The sequence below is a fragment of the Paramormyrops kingsleyae genome, chromosome 4, assembly GCF_048594095.1.
Source record: "Paramormyrops kingsleyae isolate MSU_618 chromosome 4, PKINGS_0.4, whole genome shotgun sequence".
NCBI classification, from domain to species: Eukaryota; Metazoa; Chordata; class Actinopteri; order Osteoglossiformes; family Mormyridae; genus Paramormyrops; species Paramormyrops kingsleyae.
Window position 1 is genome coordinate 18,734,100 of NC_132800.1, and position 19,366 is coordinate 18,753,465.

At 43.0% G+C, this 19,366-nt stretch overlaps 2 protein-coding genes across 4 annotated transcripts in view; one reads left to right on the top strand and one right to left on the bottom strand.

The window, feature by feature from the left end:
* Positions 1–217: 217 nt before the first annotated feature.
* Positions 218–5,186, bottom strand: LOC111857749 (myosin regulatory light chain 2, smooth muscle minor isoform-like). The gene is made up of 4 exons (XM_023838889.2): positions 5,043–5,186; positions 2,862–3,075; positions 2,047–2,208; positions 218–791 (listed from the first exon to the last, which is right to left on the bottom strand). The coding sequence occupies exons 2-4, from the start codon at positions 3,043–3,045 to the stop codon at positions 619–621; spliced, it is 519 nt and encodes a 172-aa protein (XP_023694657.1). The 5' UTR covers positions 3,046–3,075; positions 5,043–5,186; the 3' UTR covers positions 218–618.
* An 8,352-nt stretch (positions 5,187–13,538) lies between these two features.
* Positions 13,539–19,366, top strand: part of myom1b (myomesin 1b) — a 37,165-nt gene continuing 31,337 nt past the window's right edge. For 2 of the 3 annotated variants that reach the window (XM_023838891.2, XM_023838890.2), the window contains exons 1-2: positions 13,658–13,791; positions 14,421–14,597. In XM_023838891.2, coding sequence (XP_023694659.2) covers positions 14,449–14,597 — 149 coding nt within the window. In that variant the 5' untranslated portion in view covers positions 13,658–13,791; positions 14,421–14,448. Of the gene's footprint in view, positions 13,792–14,420; positions 14,598–19,366 lie in introns of all 3 variants that reach the window. The other variant, XM_072710762.1, reaches the window with a different exon arrangement.

The window sequence follows — 19,366 nt, forward strand, 5'->3', positions numbered from 1 at the left end:
AAGCTTAAACTCATTACCAAAAATACAGCAGTTAGGGATTTTCCTTTTTACAACTTGATAGTACATGTTGATAGTCACAAAGAAGGACTTCATAACAGCATTTCACTGGGGTTTGAAGAACAATACCATCGGTTTGGGGCAGGTTATTAGCAAAGCTTACCTGCAGGGTTGTTATCTCCCTACATCACAACAGATGTTCAGACAAAAACACAAAAAACAAGTTGATAGAGAACTTTATTTCAAAAGTATCAGCTTACAAAATGTAAAAATCCAGCTAAGTCAGGCCTTTAAATTAACAAGGGTGTTTCGTGGATGAATTTTCCGTTGCTTTTACATTTTTAACAGCGATTTTTTTCACGCCACAGGGATACACACGACCTTCTGCGGGGTCAAAACGGATATTTATGACAGATGAGCACATCTGCTACGGCTGATTTCTGAGGTTCAGATATCTGATAAAAATAAGAAATAAAATGGTTGCGCCGTCTGGTATATGCAGTCTGGCTTTATTGCTAAGGCAGTCAACAGAACGATCTAACTTGTTAAAAAGACAGGACGTGGTGCACAAGTTGAGCGAGGAGGTCTCCAGGTATCGGGGGGTGGAGGGGTGAGGATCATCTAGTCATCCTTGTCTTTAGCCCCGTGCTTAAGGATGCGAGTGAACTCCACGTAGTTGAAGTTGCTCTTCTTGTCAATCGGCGCCTCGCGGAAGAGCTCGTCCACCTCCTCGTCCGTGAACCGATCGCCCATGGTCGTCAGAAGCTCCCTCAGGTAATCCTCCTGGATGAAACCTACGGAATAAAAGACTCTCAACATCATCAGCTGATCAATCCCCCCTCTTTCATGGGAAGTTTTTGAGACATTTCGATCTAAATGTAGCTGCAAGCAAGCATCACCACCATTTCCTCCAAAAACTTTTTGGACTTTTTTTATTTGCGTTCATCGTCTTTATTGTTCATTCTTTTGCACACACACAATCCTCTTTTTTTGGACATTATACACCCTTTTTAGGCCATTTGCACATGCACACTCCCACTTTAGTTACATACCTCATCTCTCTATCCTTTTGTCTTTATCCTTCACATTATACTAGTAATGCATTACAGAATAATACACTTGTATTCTTTATTTTGTATTTCTGGTAATATTGTAGTATTTTTTGTATTTTTAAGCTGTTGTTTAATCTACACAATAAGAATTATGCCCTGGCATAAACTCCCTTGGAATGAATAAAGTTTTATGTTGTTTTATCTTATCAGCACAGACCCCTCACAATATGTTTGCACATTATAAATGCACTTTCCATGGGATGTTTGTTATGTGCTATATGTACACTGCATGTTGTCCATACTGTGCCTTTTAACTTTCATCTTTGCACTACTAGAATTTGCACAAACCATCACACGCCATGCATTTACTAATTCCTGTCGTGTATTTTGTGCCTGGTAATGTTTTCTGTCTGTGTTACACCCTAACTGTTAATTGTCTATTGTCGTGGTGTGTTCAACAGTTGCAAACTGTACCAACATGCATTTCCACTGGCCTTAGTCAGATCATCACTGATTCTAAAACACTGCCAGTTTCTCAATAAACATCATTTTAAAAGTGACCAAGGGCACAATATTCTCTCCTTCTTGTATGTTGTTCTGGTCAAATGTCAGTCTGTAACGTGTCACTCAGAACCAGGATTATAAAGCATTACGTGCTTTTCTTCCTTAGGAAGTACCTCAATGTAGTATAATTTCAGACTTTTCTTAAATTTCAGAATTTCCTTGTATATTTTATAATCTGTTTGTGTACTATGCACTTTTAATTTGTTTGCAGAATGTGTACAGTCTCTGGACTGTCCATTCTGTTCTATATTTATGTTTGTCTGTGCACTGCGTACTTGCTGCTGTATGCACCAGAATGTTCCCCTGGCATCAATAAAGCCCATGTATTCTAATGTAAATAACTTCCAAATAGAACCAAACACTCTGTATTTTGCTATGAATTGCTCAATACCGCAGGTATGGGTTTAAGGCCACATGTTCTCGGTGTGCTCACCCGTCCCCTCCTCGTCAAAGCAAGCAAATGCGTTCCTGATGACGTCCTCGGGGTCGGTGCCGTTGAGCTTCTCGCCAAACATAGTGAGGAACATTGTGAAGTTAATGGGGCCAGGGGCCTCGTTCATCATGGCTTCCAGGTAATCATCTGTAGGGTTCTTTCCTGGTAGGGATTTTGAAAAGATGATTTTAAAAACCGGTATTTAAATGTATCCAAAGGACTCTCCAAGGAACAAGTTACAGATGACACAAATGGCTTCTTCCAGCTCTTCTTATACATGAGTCTTACAGAAATCGTGCAACAGGTTAATGCAAATTTATCCACTAATGGAAACTGAACATAAACAAATAGGGAGAATTTCATCACCCCTTGCCCTGCATATCCCAATACACCCAGTCTACAAATTCCTTAGAGAGACCAAGTCCACCAACTGTCTGTACTCTGGAGAGACAAACCATCTTCATCAGGCTGAAACCAGAAAAGCTGGTTCACAAAGGCATCACCTAACCTATAGGGAGTGGGAAGCATGTGGATGGAAACCAGCTTCTACATTCATTAGAGTTTTGTACTTGGAAGTGCTTGGGTCATGTGAAGTCACCTTTCACAGTGGGTGGGGGGGGGGGGGGGTTGGGGTGGCTAGGACTGCCTCATAACATTAAAGTTCTCAAGATTTATGGTTCTTCTCCAGTTCACATGCAAAGAAAACACCCCCAGGGCACAATTAGGTCAACGGTTCCTTGAACTGATAATGAGTTTTGAATGCTGACCAGCACATCCTGACCTCAAAATCTCACCAATCAGTCACATGGACCTACCCAATGAAGCCAACATGTCATGCAGGTCCTCCTTGTCAACGAAACCATCCCGGTTCTGGTCGATCATGTTGAAGGCCTCCTTGAACTCCTGGATCTGGGACTGGTCGAACATGGCGAAGACATTGGAGGTGGCACGCTGGGGCCTCTTCTTGGTGGTCTTTCCCTTGGCTTTTTTGCTCGACATTTTGGCTGTTTTTTTGTTTTTTTCCTTTACCTTAATGAGCACAATAAACAAACCGTTAAGATTATGAGGGACAACATCTGTTTTACTATACCTTTGATTTCTCATTAAAAAATTACTATTGCATATAAAAGCTCTGAAGAATGTTTGGAGCCAGAGTACCATCTGGCTAATGGGTAACATGTCTCCACACGCTAATAACAAGGGGTGGGTAACTAACTGAGGGTTGCTGGTGTCAAATTAACATTTGTTCATTGGAGGGGGGGGGGGAACCCTTATTTTAAAGATAATCTCAAGTCTGACTTCTGAATATCACGCAGAATCACACTCTTTCCGAACAGGTCATCAACAATCTCTCTCCTGCAGCCAAAAGCATTAATCCAGATAGACTGGGTCAGGCGATGATCAAAAATAGTGCGTGAGCAGCAAGACTTGGCTAGTCCTGGCAAGCGGGGCTTTGATAACGCTGCAGGAAGACCTCCAAAAGCGTGTCACTCGCTATTAAAGGCGACGGTGCTGCCCTAGTTCTCGCTACATCCTCTGTAGGCAGTTTGAGAAATGGGAAGAACACTACAGATGATAAAATGGGCTAAACTGAGAGCTGAGGATTCACGCTGCGGGATTTTACGTAAACAGCTGATCAGCCGCGTTCATGGCTGACAGGATACGACCAAAACGCGTCTACGAAATAACAGCATCCTTCATATGTGACTCCGCAGAATCTCTTTTCTATTCCTCACCAGTAATACTGTTGCGTGCAGCTGGCCATCTCCTGTAGTCAGGGAGACAACCATCACCATGACACAGAGTATCTGGTTTTATTGAGTGCCATAAATAAAATTATAGTCCGTATAGGGTGGATCAACGTAAACCAGAGGATCGGAATCCAGTCACAGCACAATAACAGCTGACTGTCTTACCAAATGGTAGCCATTCCAGCAAGAACTCACCAAAAAAACTCAAGACAAATACACAAAAGCCTTCGACACAGAACAGAAAGATAAAAGTGATCAATAGACAAGAAGCAGATATCCTATCTATGGCATTTCATCACCACCTCAAAAAAACAGTAGATACTGCTCTCTTTTATTTTAACCTAGTGATGCACTATTGACAGGTTATTAGTTAAAATTAAACCAAATCCCCCCCCCCACATTGGTACCAGACAAAGAGTACTACTATGTGATCCAGACTCTTACTATCACAGATGGTCAGTAAATGATTAAAGGTTCCCCACAACCTTGCTTGGTGTATTATTCGGTATAAATAATGTAGGAATGTATTACAACACACCCATGTAAAGCGCCTTGGGATGACTGTTGTGAAAAGGTGCTATATAAAAAAATGTAATTGAACTCTGACCAGGATAAGTGGATGAAAAATGGGTAGGTGGATGCATTCCTGCATGCATAAAAATTGACAGTTTTGATTCCATTTGCAGCCAGAGAGTTTAAAAGATGTTGAATTTAACGTTAAGATGTTAACCGACCGTGAAACAACGGAATGTGAACGTTAAAAAAACCTCTTCAGATCGGTAGCAAATACAGGAGAATGCCATCTGCCCAGCCTATAACAACAACAAAACAATTCCAAGATACATAAAAGAATACCGACCTTTACAAATAACAATTCCAAGTACGTCAGTACCACACCTACCGAGACCGACGAGAAGCCTATTCACTGCAGGGTTAACTCGCAGGCCAAGATTTCAGTGCATTACCACTGGCCAGCTTTTCTGATCAAGAGAAAACCTACCATCTAAATGAAAGGACTTGTTAAAACGGATGGTTTCGTAACCATGACAGGAACCCCCCTACACTGCCCCTGGGCCCATCTGGCCCAAATGACTATGGCTCGGCCGTCGCTCCATAACCGCAGGGCACAGCACGGAAACGCAGCTCCAGTATTCAATCCAAAGTGATCACGCACCAAAACCCACCACCTACCATCATATTTAATATATAAAAAAATAAAAACGAACGAGGAAAGGCAAGCCATACCTGATGAACACGACAATAAAGTGAGAGGAACTCCGCGCTGCTTGTACACCACCGCCCTAACTTCCTGATAGTCAGAGCAGTTCCGCACAGGAAGCCAAGACCGAACCACCCTCAGGATTGAGGGGGGCGTGAAAAGTGTTAAATATAATTATACGTCAAGCTTTAGTTTACATGCCAAATACGCTTTATGTTTTTCATAACAGTTGTAGTATTTCAAGTTCCGCGATTTTAAAATTTAGCTCGAGTTTTAGTAAAACTATTTTCCTGACTTGGTATCATCCGGCACATTCCACATTGGCAACGTTGATAGTGTAGAAATGTCCTTTTAGGGAAGAGAGGGACGACTTCCGGTCTGAGTGGGGTTAGTTTTGCGCATATTGAAGTCATTAGTAACGCCAATAATATTGTGATTCCGCTGTACTAGGAACACGGCTAAAACTGTGCTATTGTTATTAACTAATTATGCTAACAAGTTAGTGTTAAGAACTAGCGGGAAAACTATACTAATTTTGTATCGCCCTCTGTTTTTAACGCGAAATGTGCCACATGAGGAGTGACTGAACGTACACTGGGTGTAAAATTAGACGGTGTGCATGGGAACAGAACACCCTGGGGGGTCAGAGAAAACAGTTGGTAACCTTTGGAAGAAGATGGAGTGTTGCCCTCGAAGTCTGAAAGAAGGGGCCAGAGCGGAAGGCATGACTCACGCCCTAAACCGGTCTGCAGCAGCCCCCCTGTGTGTTACCGCTTCCAGGGATGTTTGTGTGGAGGGCGAGTTTGGGTATCCTCCTAAGCCCTGCGGGGAATATTCGGCATATCTATGGCGGCAGTCACTTAGTGCTCGTGGGACGTTTATTCAAACTGTCCTGGTTTATGGAAAGTGATACGTGCGGTTTTATTTCAAATAGAGCTGCACCTGTGGGCTTTTGTCTACACAGTAATTCGTGTTTGGAGAAATAGCTGGGACTTATTTAGTGTATTCCTGAATTTATGTGTCATAAGTTATTTACAATTAGGCTGCTTATTCTTTTGAGACAATACATGTAAATGTCAGTCGAAGAGGACATCGCCTGACTTTTTTTACCATTTGTTTTGAAATGGTTGTTAGTGCAAATGATACGAAAACACTATTAAAATTCCATTGATGTTGGCCTAAACATGGATGCATGAGGGAGCATTGCTACCCAATAAACCATCACGTGACCCTTGAGGTATTCAGTAGTAGTATGGTCGTTAGATCCACTTGTGCTGGCAGAACAATAGGGATATTAGGGGCAATGGATGGACCGCAAGATGAGGTAGGCAAAAAAGAGAATTTCCCCACTGGGGTAAAGTATGGTCATTCCAATTTTATTCTTGTACATTAATCCAATTTGTGTAGCACATTTCCCAAGATTACATTGCTCAGGGCACTTTACATTTTCCCTGCCCATAGTATGTTTGGGATGGCTGGGGGGAGGGGGTTTATATGTTGCAAATGTAACATAATATAATAATGTGTCAGTATAATGTGTGTCATAATAAACATCAGTGTCTACAGTGTAATGCTGTTCTCGTATGGCATACTTAGCCACTGGTTTCACCCAAAATTATTTACGTGCTTTATGAAAGCCTCTCTTTATATATTTAGATATGTACTGAAGCTGGCCCAAGGGTACGACAGTTCACCTCACCGATATAGAAGTGCAAACTTCATTATTCATGTCTTTTTGTCCTGAATATAGGATGATCCTATCCTCATCCATTACCCCCAACAGGTTCCATGGGATTTAATTAAATGTTAGTGGGAAACAGTAAGTGGTGATGGTGTGCTTCTCCCACAGATGTGGCTGAATGATCGCTGATGCCGGAGATATCAATAGGGATGAACCAGTGAGGAATGAGAAGGAGGGTGTGGAGACGGACAAGTGCATGTTTACTGAGGGAACGGGGGCAGAACAAAAACACCATATTAATTTGTGCCACCCCGGAAATGAAAGATAATGGTATCATCCCCATAAAATCATCTGTGGATGAGGTCTGGTAGAAAACTGGGAAAAATCTGTGGTACAGGGCACATCTAAAATGTAATAAAGAGAGAACAACATACAGCATAGTGTGAAAATTAACCTCTTCAATGTACCTTTTAAACCTAAACACATCTTCTTATTGTTGAATTTAATTTAATACTTGTATTTCTAGTTCGCTCCCTGCAGGTCCCTACTTAGCCTGTAAAGGCCACAAAAGTTTATATTCATTCTGATAGGACAGCCATGGTCTTCACGGACCAGAGTCCAGGGGGTCTTAGACAACATATTCTAGATAACACACCCCATTAAGGGTGACCCCTGCCATGTGTCCAGGTCTCCCTGGGATGGGCCCCACCCCTCACACACAACCCTGTCCAAGATGTGAGTTTGGAAGTTTGATGCATGGATTTTAATTACCAACCAATTCGCATTTGAAATATCAAGTTACTTAAATAATTCAAATCCAGCTTTCTTTTACCATCAACTGATTAGCTTTAGCCTTAGTGACTTTTTTTTTGGGGGGGGGGGGGGGGGGTGGTTGTACACTGCTGCACTCTAAGTGCAGTTGAGATCACTATCATCTGCTGGGTTTTCATAGCCATTACTGTAAAGCTGGGGACTTGATCTTCCTGTCACCATGCACTTAATCCAGAACGTTCCGCAACCATTCACAACAAATTGCTCACCAAAGATCGGTTAACTCATGTTATTTGAAACCAAGCCATTGTGATTAATCGGGCCCTGTTTTTTGTCACAAATTAAATAATGTAAAAAATAAAATGATACGCAGCTCTGTTGAATATGGAGTTTTATTGTTGTGGCATAATCAGCATGCTTTCGGTCTGCGTTGGTGGCGATCTTTGTCTCTGTAACCACTAGAGGGCAGGCAAATGACGTAGAAACCACTCATAAATGCGTCCTCATTGCATTTCAATGGCGGTTATTAAGGAACGGCATTCTCATTATTAACTGAACAAAATGTAAAGAGTCAAAAGTAATAATGTCAACCATATATTTTACAAAATAACAGGTCGTAATCCATCATCATTTACCGCTTAGCCAGTCTAAAAACTTTGTGAAACACAAACGTCCAGATTCCTTAATTTTGAACATTATATGAAACTCAGCATAATACGCAACATAACTCAAATGCCACACACTGTAAACACTGATCAAGGTTTTATTTTAAAAGGAAAACAAAAACTAAGGTAAAGGAAAGGTATTTGCTTTGTTATTATAATAAGACCTCTGCCACGATCGTCTTCCCCATACTTAGGATTCCATCCTTCGTGCCCCCAGCCCCCCCATGAATATACAAACACACGACCCATCTTGTTTCCACACACTAAACACGACGTGAAGCTCAGACGGGCGAGTCATGTTGCACTCCTATGAAGTCCGAACCCCAAGCGAAGTCATATGTTACTTGACCAAATTCATCCTGCCTCCCTGCGCCACACTTGACGCAAATAAACTGCGAATCAGAAGTGTTCAAAATATTCCGCTGTAGCTCTAATATTTAGGGATAATAAATGACACGGATTTTGTGTAAATTTCGTTAGTCTTTGCAAATTTGGCAAGTTAGAGTTTTGTCTCAGAATAACAGTCAGTAGACCTTGGACCCATAGAGGTATTTTTCCTTCCTACTGGGGAGTTTTTGGTTCCCCTCCCCCACTGTCTTCTGGCATTCTTTCTTTCCTTTTCCCCTGGCTCACATACACAATTTTGTATAAACAATGTGATAATGGATTAGCCATACACACTCTTGTCAGGAGCCTTGTGGCACTACATAAAAATTAATGAATTTGAAAATGTCCAAAGCTTGGAAATCGCCTTCAATCTCTATAGATAAAGACTGGACCATCACTATTAATTAGAAGGTGGCTGATGTGGTCTTTGTCACAAGTGCAAAGCCTGAAGGTCACTTCAGTTTCAGTCAGCATTGAAACCTCCTATTTTGGAATAAATGTTGCCATGGTGACGTCCAGGCCAAGCCCCACCCTACCGGTGAGCTGCTGTCTTTTTCCTGCAGGCTGTTACTGGTTCCTCAAAAGCCTTGGCTAATGCCAGAAACAGAGGCAGCTTGACAATGATTTAGTGGATGTGCAGGTGAACGGGGAGTGACAGGTGGGTTAAGCTCTCAGAGACATATGGGTGTCTGGCCATGATACAGGTTAAAATAGAAATCAGTGACATCTGACGGTGACTCGGATTTATCTCACGGTGTGATGAGATGAAGTCATTATTCCGTCGTGTTGTCACATTCCTTCTCGACTGGCAGCATGGGTCCTCGTTCTGTAACCAGTCCCTTTTCACAGAAAATGCACTTCACAGACAGACTGATTGGCGGCTAGGTTTGAAGTTTATTGTCATATGTACAAGGTACAGCGTACAGAGCACAATGAAATTCTTACTTGAAAACCCCTCCCTCACAGACAAAACATAAGACATAATACACAGAAGACAGAGAAGACAAAGTAGTGAGGGGGGTCTTATCGCCGGATTAACGAGATTGCAGGACCAGATTAAATCTTCTGATTGACAAAATAATTTGCTTTGAAGTTCAGTGTCACACATCTCAACAGCTGTCCCGTGTGGGTTTGCATTTAATCCTGTAAACTTTTAAAAAAGCATTTTTCCAACTAACAGTTCACGTTACCATAAAATAACACTCTGCTGACGACACTACAGTGGCGGGTCTCATCAACTCATGACTACAGGAATGACGTGAACCAAGCGGTGAACAAACGTGAACAAAACAAAGGAGATCAACATTGACTTCAGGAGATCGCACAGCCAACACCCCCCCCCCCTCCCCCCACTGACCATAAATGGTATTATTGTGGAGAGAGTGAGCAGCACCAAATTCTTGGAGGTGCACATCACATAGGACCTCTCCTGGTCAAAGAACACCACATCACTGGCAAAGAAAGCCCTACAACGCCTCTACTTCCTCTGCAATTTAGAGAGAGCTAGTGCCCTGGTACCAATCATGGACTCCTTCTATCGGAGCACCACTGAAAGTATCCTGACAAACAGCATCACTGTTATTTAGAAGCCACACCGCCAACAATTGAAAAGCAGTCGGCATTGTGGGAGACCCCACCCACCCGCCCCTCCTACACCCGCCCGGCCCGCAAAGCAGTCGGCATCACGGGAGACCCCACCCACCCCTCTTTACAGCCTCTTCAGTCTCCTGCCTTCTGGGAGAAGGTAAAGGAGCCTCTACTCCACCAAACTGAGGAATAGTTTCATCCACCAAGTTGTCAGGATGCTGAACACTTTCCACTCTCCCCCTTTCCCCACTGCCCCCAAAAAATCTGGGCTGTAACTCCCACCCACCCATATCCAGCACTAGCCACTTTATTTACAGCCGTGGAAAAAATGAAGGTACCGCTCTACATTTTTAAACAAATCTGCATTTTTAAATCCTGGTTTAATCGTGGTCCTGCTAGCAGAAGGCTACACTGAGCAGCAGGATGCTTCCAGGCTCAAAATATATGACAGCAACACACAAGAGTAAAATGAAGCAGGAGACACTGGGAACCAGGTAAAGGGCGGAAGTGATTTACTAATGGCAGAGATGACCGTCAACTTATCCAAGTTTCTCATGAATTGGAGGATGTCATCAAATGACCTTCAAAAGGAATGGGAAGCATTAAGTGCAGGTGTGAAGTGCACTGCTAGGACAGTTCATATCAGGCTCGTAGAAGCAGGACTGAAGTCCCAAAAAGCGAGGAAGAAGCCCTTCATTAATGAGAAAGAGAGAAGAACCAGGCTGCAGTTTGCAAACACAAATGATATATTATTCAGAGACACACACCCATAAATTGAGGGGAAAAAGTGAGACAAAAATTGTGCTGTGGTCTCTTAATTTTTTCCATGGCTGTACTTTGTTTACTTACCTACAACAAAAACTGTATAACTAAACACAGCTCCTGTGAATCCACCATATTTGCACTGCCTTATGTGTTATGTATTTAATTTAAATTTTATTTTTGCATACATACATGTACATATATGTATATATATGAATACTTATTAGATTAGATAATCCTTTTTTAGTTCCACAAGTGGGAAATTTGCATCATGACGGCAGAAAGTGGACAGTACAAGATAAGAGCAGCAAAATTAAAAAAACAATACCATAAAAACTGTACCAACAGTACAGTATAAAACGTACACTAAACAAACAATCTGGAAACATAAATATGGATGAGTATTAAAAAATATAAATGTATATATATGTATATGTAAACTTAGATAAATATATGTATGTATGTATAGAGTGTATGTATGTATATTATGTACAGAGTGGATATATAAATATATGGACAGGCATGCAGTGGAGTGACAGGCATTGACAAGAACTAATATTGAACATAAGAAATATTGCACATAGAAACTACCATGGTGTATTGGATGTGTGTGTTTGTTAGTCTATGTGTGTGGGGTCAGCTGCAAGGACTTTGTTGTAGAGTCTGACAGCGGTTGGAAGGAAAGACCTTCTGAATCTCTCCTTCCCACATTGTGGATGCAGAAGCCTGCCACTGAAGGAGCTGCTCAGTGCCGTCAGAGTCTCCTGCATGGGGTGGTAGATGTTATCCAACAGGGATGACAGCTTAGCCACCATTATTATATCGGTCTTGCTTGTCTGTCTTACTTCTTGTTGTTAGTGCAGTCACCGTGGAGTCTGAGAGTAGCGTAATCTCAATCCTCTGTATGTCCTCTACATATGGTGGAATTTACAATAAAGACTTTTGACTTTGACTTTTTGACTTTGAAATTACAGAATATCATAGTAAAACTGTATGGAATGACAAGTCACTGCAGGATTTTTGGTGGATTCTTCATTTCAACTTTTAGTAAAGTTTATATATCCTTTACAGTGCTGGGGTCCAGAATCCATTGTACAGCCTTGGGGCTGAGACCTGAAATCTGCAGGACACAAGCTCTCAGGTCACGTTATCCTGCCTTTAGAATTTCACTTCAGCAAATTAAGACACACACTTCATTTTAGTGATGAGTCCATTGTACTGTTGCTGAAATATGGACCAAAATGCAGATGAGACAGGTGAAGGCTTGTGATGGAGACCAAAATTTTTACAGCTGTTCAACTGATGACATTCAGAATGACAAAATGACATTTAGAACAAAACCTGGGCGTTTTCCTACTTTGACTGCTTATTACAGCCACATTCACGTAAATAACAGCTCTCTATGACCCCATACTGGATAAGTAATTGGAACATGGATGGATGGATAGATTTGCAATTCTACGGAGACTGGGGGCCCTTGGCAAAAAACTCCATGGGGCCCTCCAATGCACCCCCCCCCCAACATGGTCAAATTTATGACCATTATTTTAGTGTTTAGTCTAATATCAACAAAATTTAAACACAATTCCTTCATTTTCACACCTGTGTATATGATATCGTAACTAGGTTGGCCAGGTTATGTTATCATAGCTAGATTACGCTATCGCAGGTAGGCTAAGATTAGGTTAGGTTAGTTAGGTTATTCTGTGGTAGCGGCCTATCGCACACCAGCTAAAAACACGCAATAGTTTCCATCACACAGACTTGGGGCGCGGCTTCCTGCGTCACGGGGCAGCAAGGCCACGCGCAGAGGGACAGTGCTCTGTCGCGCGGCTAAACATAGCAGGCGGCACAGCTGAAGTCAGGTGAGAGGGCCGCTAACAGTAAGGACTGTCGTTAGCTGGTCTCCATGGCTTCACATGTGCTGGCAATATCACCCTCAATTAGAATTTAGAGATTAGTTGTCATTGTTGACACACCACAGCACACCACGACAAAATGTGTCTTCTGCATTTAACCCATATGTGACATAGCAGGCAGCTAATTCAGCACCCAGGGAGCAGTGCTTGGGGGTGGCCTTGCTGGTCGGGGATTCAAACCTGCAATCTTTCACTTACAAGTGCACTTCCCTAACCATTAAGCCACCACTGCCCATCCTGGATGTCACTAATTATGTGTCCACACATGTGATGTCCTGCATAGGCATGTCCTGCATGGGTAGGGATTGTATGCCAGTTATATTTTTAAACTATTTCTGACAATATCTGCTCTGTGTTCTGAGGAATGAGATGTCAGAGTCCGCCCCTTGAATCAGACGAGCGGGCTGTTGCATAAAATATATGGATATTTATATCTTGCAACTATAAGACGCACGTGTTATGTAACCGAAACTACATTATATCACTGTGCCATGATAAGTGTTGTTTCCCGTCATATGGTCCTATGTGTACGTGGGACAGGTGAGTATGTTGGGGGGGGGGGGGCACTAACGCTCGGCTCAAGTTACTGTGCATAGTATTCCGTATTGAATGTCAGCCTCTCACCCGGGCGTGCAATCACTTACATTCTTACACGGGTTAAAGGAAATATTAAAAATCTATTGCATCTCTCCGGGTTATGCCCCCCCTCCAAAAAAAAAAGCATTAAAATCCCGCGGTGCGCTTTAACTCACCGGCAGCGGACGCCCCGCGGCACCGTGATCGTCGTGCCCCAGGCCGCCCGCCCAGCTATATTTAACGGCCTCCGTGGCCATAAAAGGTCGGGAAGGTGGCATCCACATTCCGCCGAGAGCCAGCATTATTTTTGTTTCGCGGTCGGCATCCCCGTCCGCCGATTTGGCAGGCTCTCACCGCCCGCTTTCCAGCGTTTGGAGTCGATCTTCTCTCTGACATCTTTCTGCCCACGGGGAACACGTTGTCACAGGCAAGTAAAACTTCTTAAAACGTTTTGCTATCGAGTTTAATGATAGCAGATAAGCCATCGTCGCAAACCAGGCGTATGATTGTAAGCGCATCGCTGCTGCACTCTCATTAATTAGGCCTACATAACTTCTTAATTGCTGCATACAGTACTCATCAATTTACGTGTGTGCACAGCTGGGTCGTATAATAAAAAAACCATTTCTGATTGTAATTTACTTTGATTACATTTTTACTCAATGTGTCAATGAAAACGATGTTTATTTTTATTACTTAATTTCATGTTTTATAAATTGCTGTACAGTACTTTATAATTAATGCTAATGACATTTCTAACTAATAACTTAACCTGTCCAATTACTCTAGCCCGCCATCCATGTACTGCATCACTTGGGGGTTGAAGTAAAAATAGTTTTTTGTTTTAAGTTTTTAAAAGGTCACACTGACAAATACGTGCAACACTTTGTTCCGCGCATTGTCATTGCAATGGGTGTGAACGTGTATTTATTGCCGAAAGGAACCGAAACAATTAGCTTTACCACCACTAAATCATTAACAAGAACCGATGAAGCGCATTTCGGAAGCCGTGATCATTAACGGAGACGTTAATGGATGCTGAATGGAAACGCACAGGGTTGCCGGAGACTCGGGACGGCGCAGGATGTCGGGATCCCTGCCTTTCTACCAGAAACATCACCGCCACTATGACCGCGCTTACCGCAGCAAGGAGCTGCAGTCCGCGGTTAGCCAGTACCGCCAGTCCAGCAGTTACGCGGCGCAGAGTAGCGCAAGCAGCATCAGCAGCAGAGGGTAAGGGGGCTGAGTACTTACGGTGCTGCACCGTGCCGCTGCGTTTTTTTTACCCGTCCCGTACTTACCTGAGAAACAGGCGCAGGATGAGCCTGACTGAGCACCCTCTTCCATTCTAGCAAGCCCTCCTTCTCTCAACTAACCACCTGGATCTCTCCAAACCTCCCACTCAATCCTTGACATGAGCTCCTTCTTCTTCCCTCCTTGACTTACACCACTAAACTCTCAAAAGTTGCTATTCATTCAGAAAATATGACCTTTTTGCTCTAATTAGAACATTTAACATGGGCTTCAAGCCTCGGTAATTCTTAAATAATCTCTCATATTTGTGCACACTTATAATCATGCATAATGGTCAAAAGAATTTCTGAGGATTTGGAATAGGTATTTAAGGCCTCCTTTATAAATGCATGCTTACAGATTAAACTGTCTTTGTACTGTTTGTGTCAGGAGGTTACCTCAGGTCTAGGTCCCCCAACCTGCACGAGCCTGATTTCACAAGGCGGTAGGCCAGAGTTCCCCAGTTCTGGTCCTGGAGGTCCAGAATCCAACACCGTTTGCAGATTTCCCCGCTCAACAGGCACCTTAATCTGCTAAATACCAGGTTCAATAGGTGTGACTGAGCAGGGGAATTTGTAAACTGTCACTCCAGGACCAGAATCGAGGAACCCTTCTGTAGGCAGTGCTTGAAGTCGGCTGGTACTCACTGTACTGGTACTCACTGTACTGGTACTCGCAGTACAGCACCTCTTTGTTTTTCTCTTCAGAGTACCAGCATCTCTCAATATCTGCTGGTGCTGAATAACAATGGCAGTACCAGCGCCTGGTACTGAACAACAAGGAGAGTAATCGCACCTGATACTGAATAATGTTTGGCAGTACTGGTACCCAGTACTGTATAACAAGGGGAGTACCTGCACCCTTTTCCCCCACTTCAAGCACTGGCTTTGACATACTTTTGAGTTGAGTTATATGGTTGTGTTAGGGCAAGATATTTCGTAGCTGCACTGCAACTGTACCCAGAGAGACGACAGATGAATTTCAGAAAATGTCAAATCCCACTGAGATTGGTTTGTTTGAGGATCCGATGATCTTCTGATGGTCTTGTAATAGTGCATGAAACAGCTGCTGGTACTAAGATGTTTTGATGGCCAGTTTGAATGATTTTCATAGCTTCCTCCAGCTTCAGGGTGAACTGGGACTGAACCTGACACTGTTGTATAGTAGTAATCAACCTCTCTTCTGCCTAGGAATGGTATAGATTTTTAAGTTTGACTTATTTTTCATGACTGAATTGTTCAGTAATGTGTTAACCTGAGATATTCATTGAAAATATAAGAAAAGCAGTTTGGTTTTGGCCTGAACTGAGTGAACATACAAACATGCCTGTTTTGTAATCGTTGTGTGAGCACAGTGACCTCTGTAAAGGTCATGTTTGAAAAGCCAGGTGAGAATTTGTGACTTCAGCAGCTTCGGGTGACACAGCGCTACCAAAGATCAGCAGTTCAGGTCATACCACCAGCAGCGATCAGTTGCCGCTGTGAAGCGGAAGTTACTTTGACTTCATTCCCTTGACTTTATGGTGATTCCTTGAATGTTTTTGTCTTGAGAGAGGAACGTGTCGACCCTTTTCAGGCTTTGGCCACACCAGCAGAGAGGATCAGAGGGTGTCTCAGGGTAGGATAGCTGTTTGTGTCTCCGCTCTGGTACATGGTTGGTGTTTATCATGGAATAAACCTCTAAATCCAGTCCGATCAAGGCTATTGGCATCCTGGTGATCCAGCCAGTAGTGTCGCCTCACCTCTATGGTTTCCAGAAGAGCAAAACGGTAGCTGAGAACCAACAAGGTCACAAATAGACTTCAACATGTAAGGAACTGATAAACTATTAAAATAACTATTTGATAGAATAGTTTTAATTACATTGTGTCTTATGTGTAGACACATTGTGCTGTCAATCATTCACATTATGTAATGAATTTTAATAGATATATTTTATTTTTGAGAGACAACTTTCTTTTTGATAGAATGGCATTATTGAGTCGTCTGATTGGGTTTGCGTTAGTATAAAATATATTGGTTTGACCTTTCGCAGAATAAACTAGTAAAGTATATCTGATCTGATCCCAGAGGGAAATTCATGTATATTCCCCTCCAGGATTTAATTTCATTGTTTGGTGGATTAGGTCCTGAATCAATGCCATTGTTGATCCTCGGATGGATTCCTGGTACAAGGACAGAAGCTCAGTCTATCTGAAGACCCCCCCCCCCCACCCCCCTAGCCCAGGTGTCAAGGCTTTTGTTTTACAGCTGGCGGGAGACTGCAGTGACGTCAGGGGACAGCTGGTCTTCGCTCCAGTAAGCTGGCTCGCTTTAGCGGCTGCTAACAGGCTGATTGATGGGGGAGAATATTGCAGCATGACCCCGCAAGCAGAACTGGGCCTGGGTTCAGCAGAACTGGGCTCGGACCATGCCGGTTAATGTTGGTCACCGGTCCGCCAGATTTCAGTTTATTTTTATACAGCCCCTTTCACATCAAGGTGCTTTACATGGGTGTACTGTGGTCCATTACAACGTTATTAAGAGAGGACAATACAAAAAACAGGGGAAAGGAAAGACAGAGGAATGAAAGAAAGAGAGCCAGATGACAATGGAGGAGAGGAACCAAATACTCCGGGAAGGGAGAAAAAAAACCTCTGGGGGTCCAAGGTCAACTGGCTCCCCCGGGCAGACTAACATTACTGAGAACAGAAAAGGGTGGACTTGCCTGCTAAAGGCCAGGTGTAAGGTGTGATTAAGCATCAAGACAAAGTCTGTCAATAAGTCTGTTCTCCACGCTGGCCTGTGTAAGGTGGCACTGAAGGCTGTACCCAGGATGACACAGTTAGTCCCATTGGCAGTGTCACCCCTCCATGGGACTGAACCAGGACTCCAGCTCAGATGATGCCCACCCGGGGCCATGTGGGAAGAAGGACAGAGAGTGTGGGTGGTCAGAACATCCACTGACACATTAATGGACAAGCATAGTAGATAAAAATGGCAAGTACAGCAGCACGCTAAGGAATTTGCTCAGTCCATGACATCATTCTCTCTGACTGACCAGCAGATAATTACCATAATTCCTTTGTGGTGTCCAGCTGACTCTAGCGTGCAGGGGGGTGTTCCCTGAAAGGGCATTAGAACATGTTGGCTGCTATCTTTGGAGGCACGCAGCAGTTTTTATGATTGTCGGCTTCTACGAAGGAGCGCAAGGCCATGTTGTGGTTATTCTAAAAGCAGTAAAACGAAAGTTCACTGACGAGCCCGTCTCGCTCGCTCATCGTTCTGTGCTCATTGTCTGACAGATCCTGTAGTGTCTCGTGATCCCTGCAGGGGGCAGCAGCTGTTTCATCCCCAGAATATAAGTTTACACAGCTTGGTTACTTGGTATACTATTCTATTTAAATTGGCAAAATGGTAACGGGGAAAGAATGAGAATTTGAGCCGAGTCTGAATTTTGGCCATTAATCCTGCCCCTTAACGGCGCCACCTGCTTGCTGGGCAATACCAGGCATCCGGTGTGTTTCTGTGCAGAGATTTCATCAGCCTAGCCTGTGCCTGAGGCAGAGAGTTCTGGAAGTGTGGCATGAATGATGTATAGAACCTCCCCCTCTGTATAGAACCTCCCCTTCTGATGTATAGAACCTCCCCCTCTGTATAGAACCTCCCCCTCTGATGTATAGAACCTCCCCCTCTGTCGCCTTTACCAAACTGACTTGAATTCCCAGAGTAATGCTGTCCTATTGCTCATAAATATGTGCCCCCTTGTGTCCGGCAGAGAGACACATTGTCCTCTCCTTCCCGCAGCAGTGATGCCCGGACCTAGGTTATATCCGCGGGAACCACGGTTAATCTGCAGATTGGGCGGGCTGAGTCGTAAAAATTAACATTCTCATTAATAGTGGATGGGTGGCGGGTGGGTGGTATATATCATAATTGAGAGAAATATTAATTACATTCTCTAAAATGTGAACATATTTTAAGCTTCATTTTCCAACAGGTACAAATTAGCAGGCTCTCATTGTGGGGTCCATTTGTGTTAAAAGACAAAAAAGATCCAGGTGAAAATCAAATGAGAATTAAAAATAACAAGAAAAAAAAAGTTATGTGTGGGAATGATTAAATGAAATAGTTAACAATGACAAATCAAGTGCAGGGTGTGTCATATAGTGTTAGTGTTAGTAGTGTTAATTTGCAGTAACATGCAGAATTTTGTTTTGAACTGATAAAGGAGTATGCCAGCTTTTGTTTGGACTGCCGAGTGTGTTTTGTTTAATTACCTGTTTGTTTGGGTCAGCAGCCAAACTTCATTATCGTCAGCTTTTAAACTGTGATCATGAAGTTCAGAATATCAAAGGGATTAAAGATGTCAGTCTGTATTCAGGCTGTTGTGGAAATACCTGTGGCCATTTTTATTTTTCCAAAAAATAACTTTTTACTTTAAATAAATGTTTATTTATTTAATACCAGTGTAATAAGTTCAGTGTAATATGTCACCTTATCATCATTCTTACATATATCCCAGTAAGAAATACTGGTAATGTGTGATTGGGTGCTGGTCTCTTAATCAGAGAAAATAATGCGTTTGTGTGGGTGGTGGGTGGATAATTTGCGCATATATGATTCAGATGGCGTCAGAGCCGATCCGCATATCACTGTCCCACAGGGCTCCTCTGGTCAGTCTTGCTTTACAGTGGCCAGATGAAAATCCCGTGTTGAGGTAACACATGA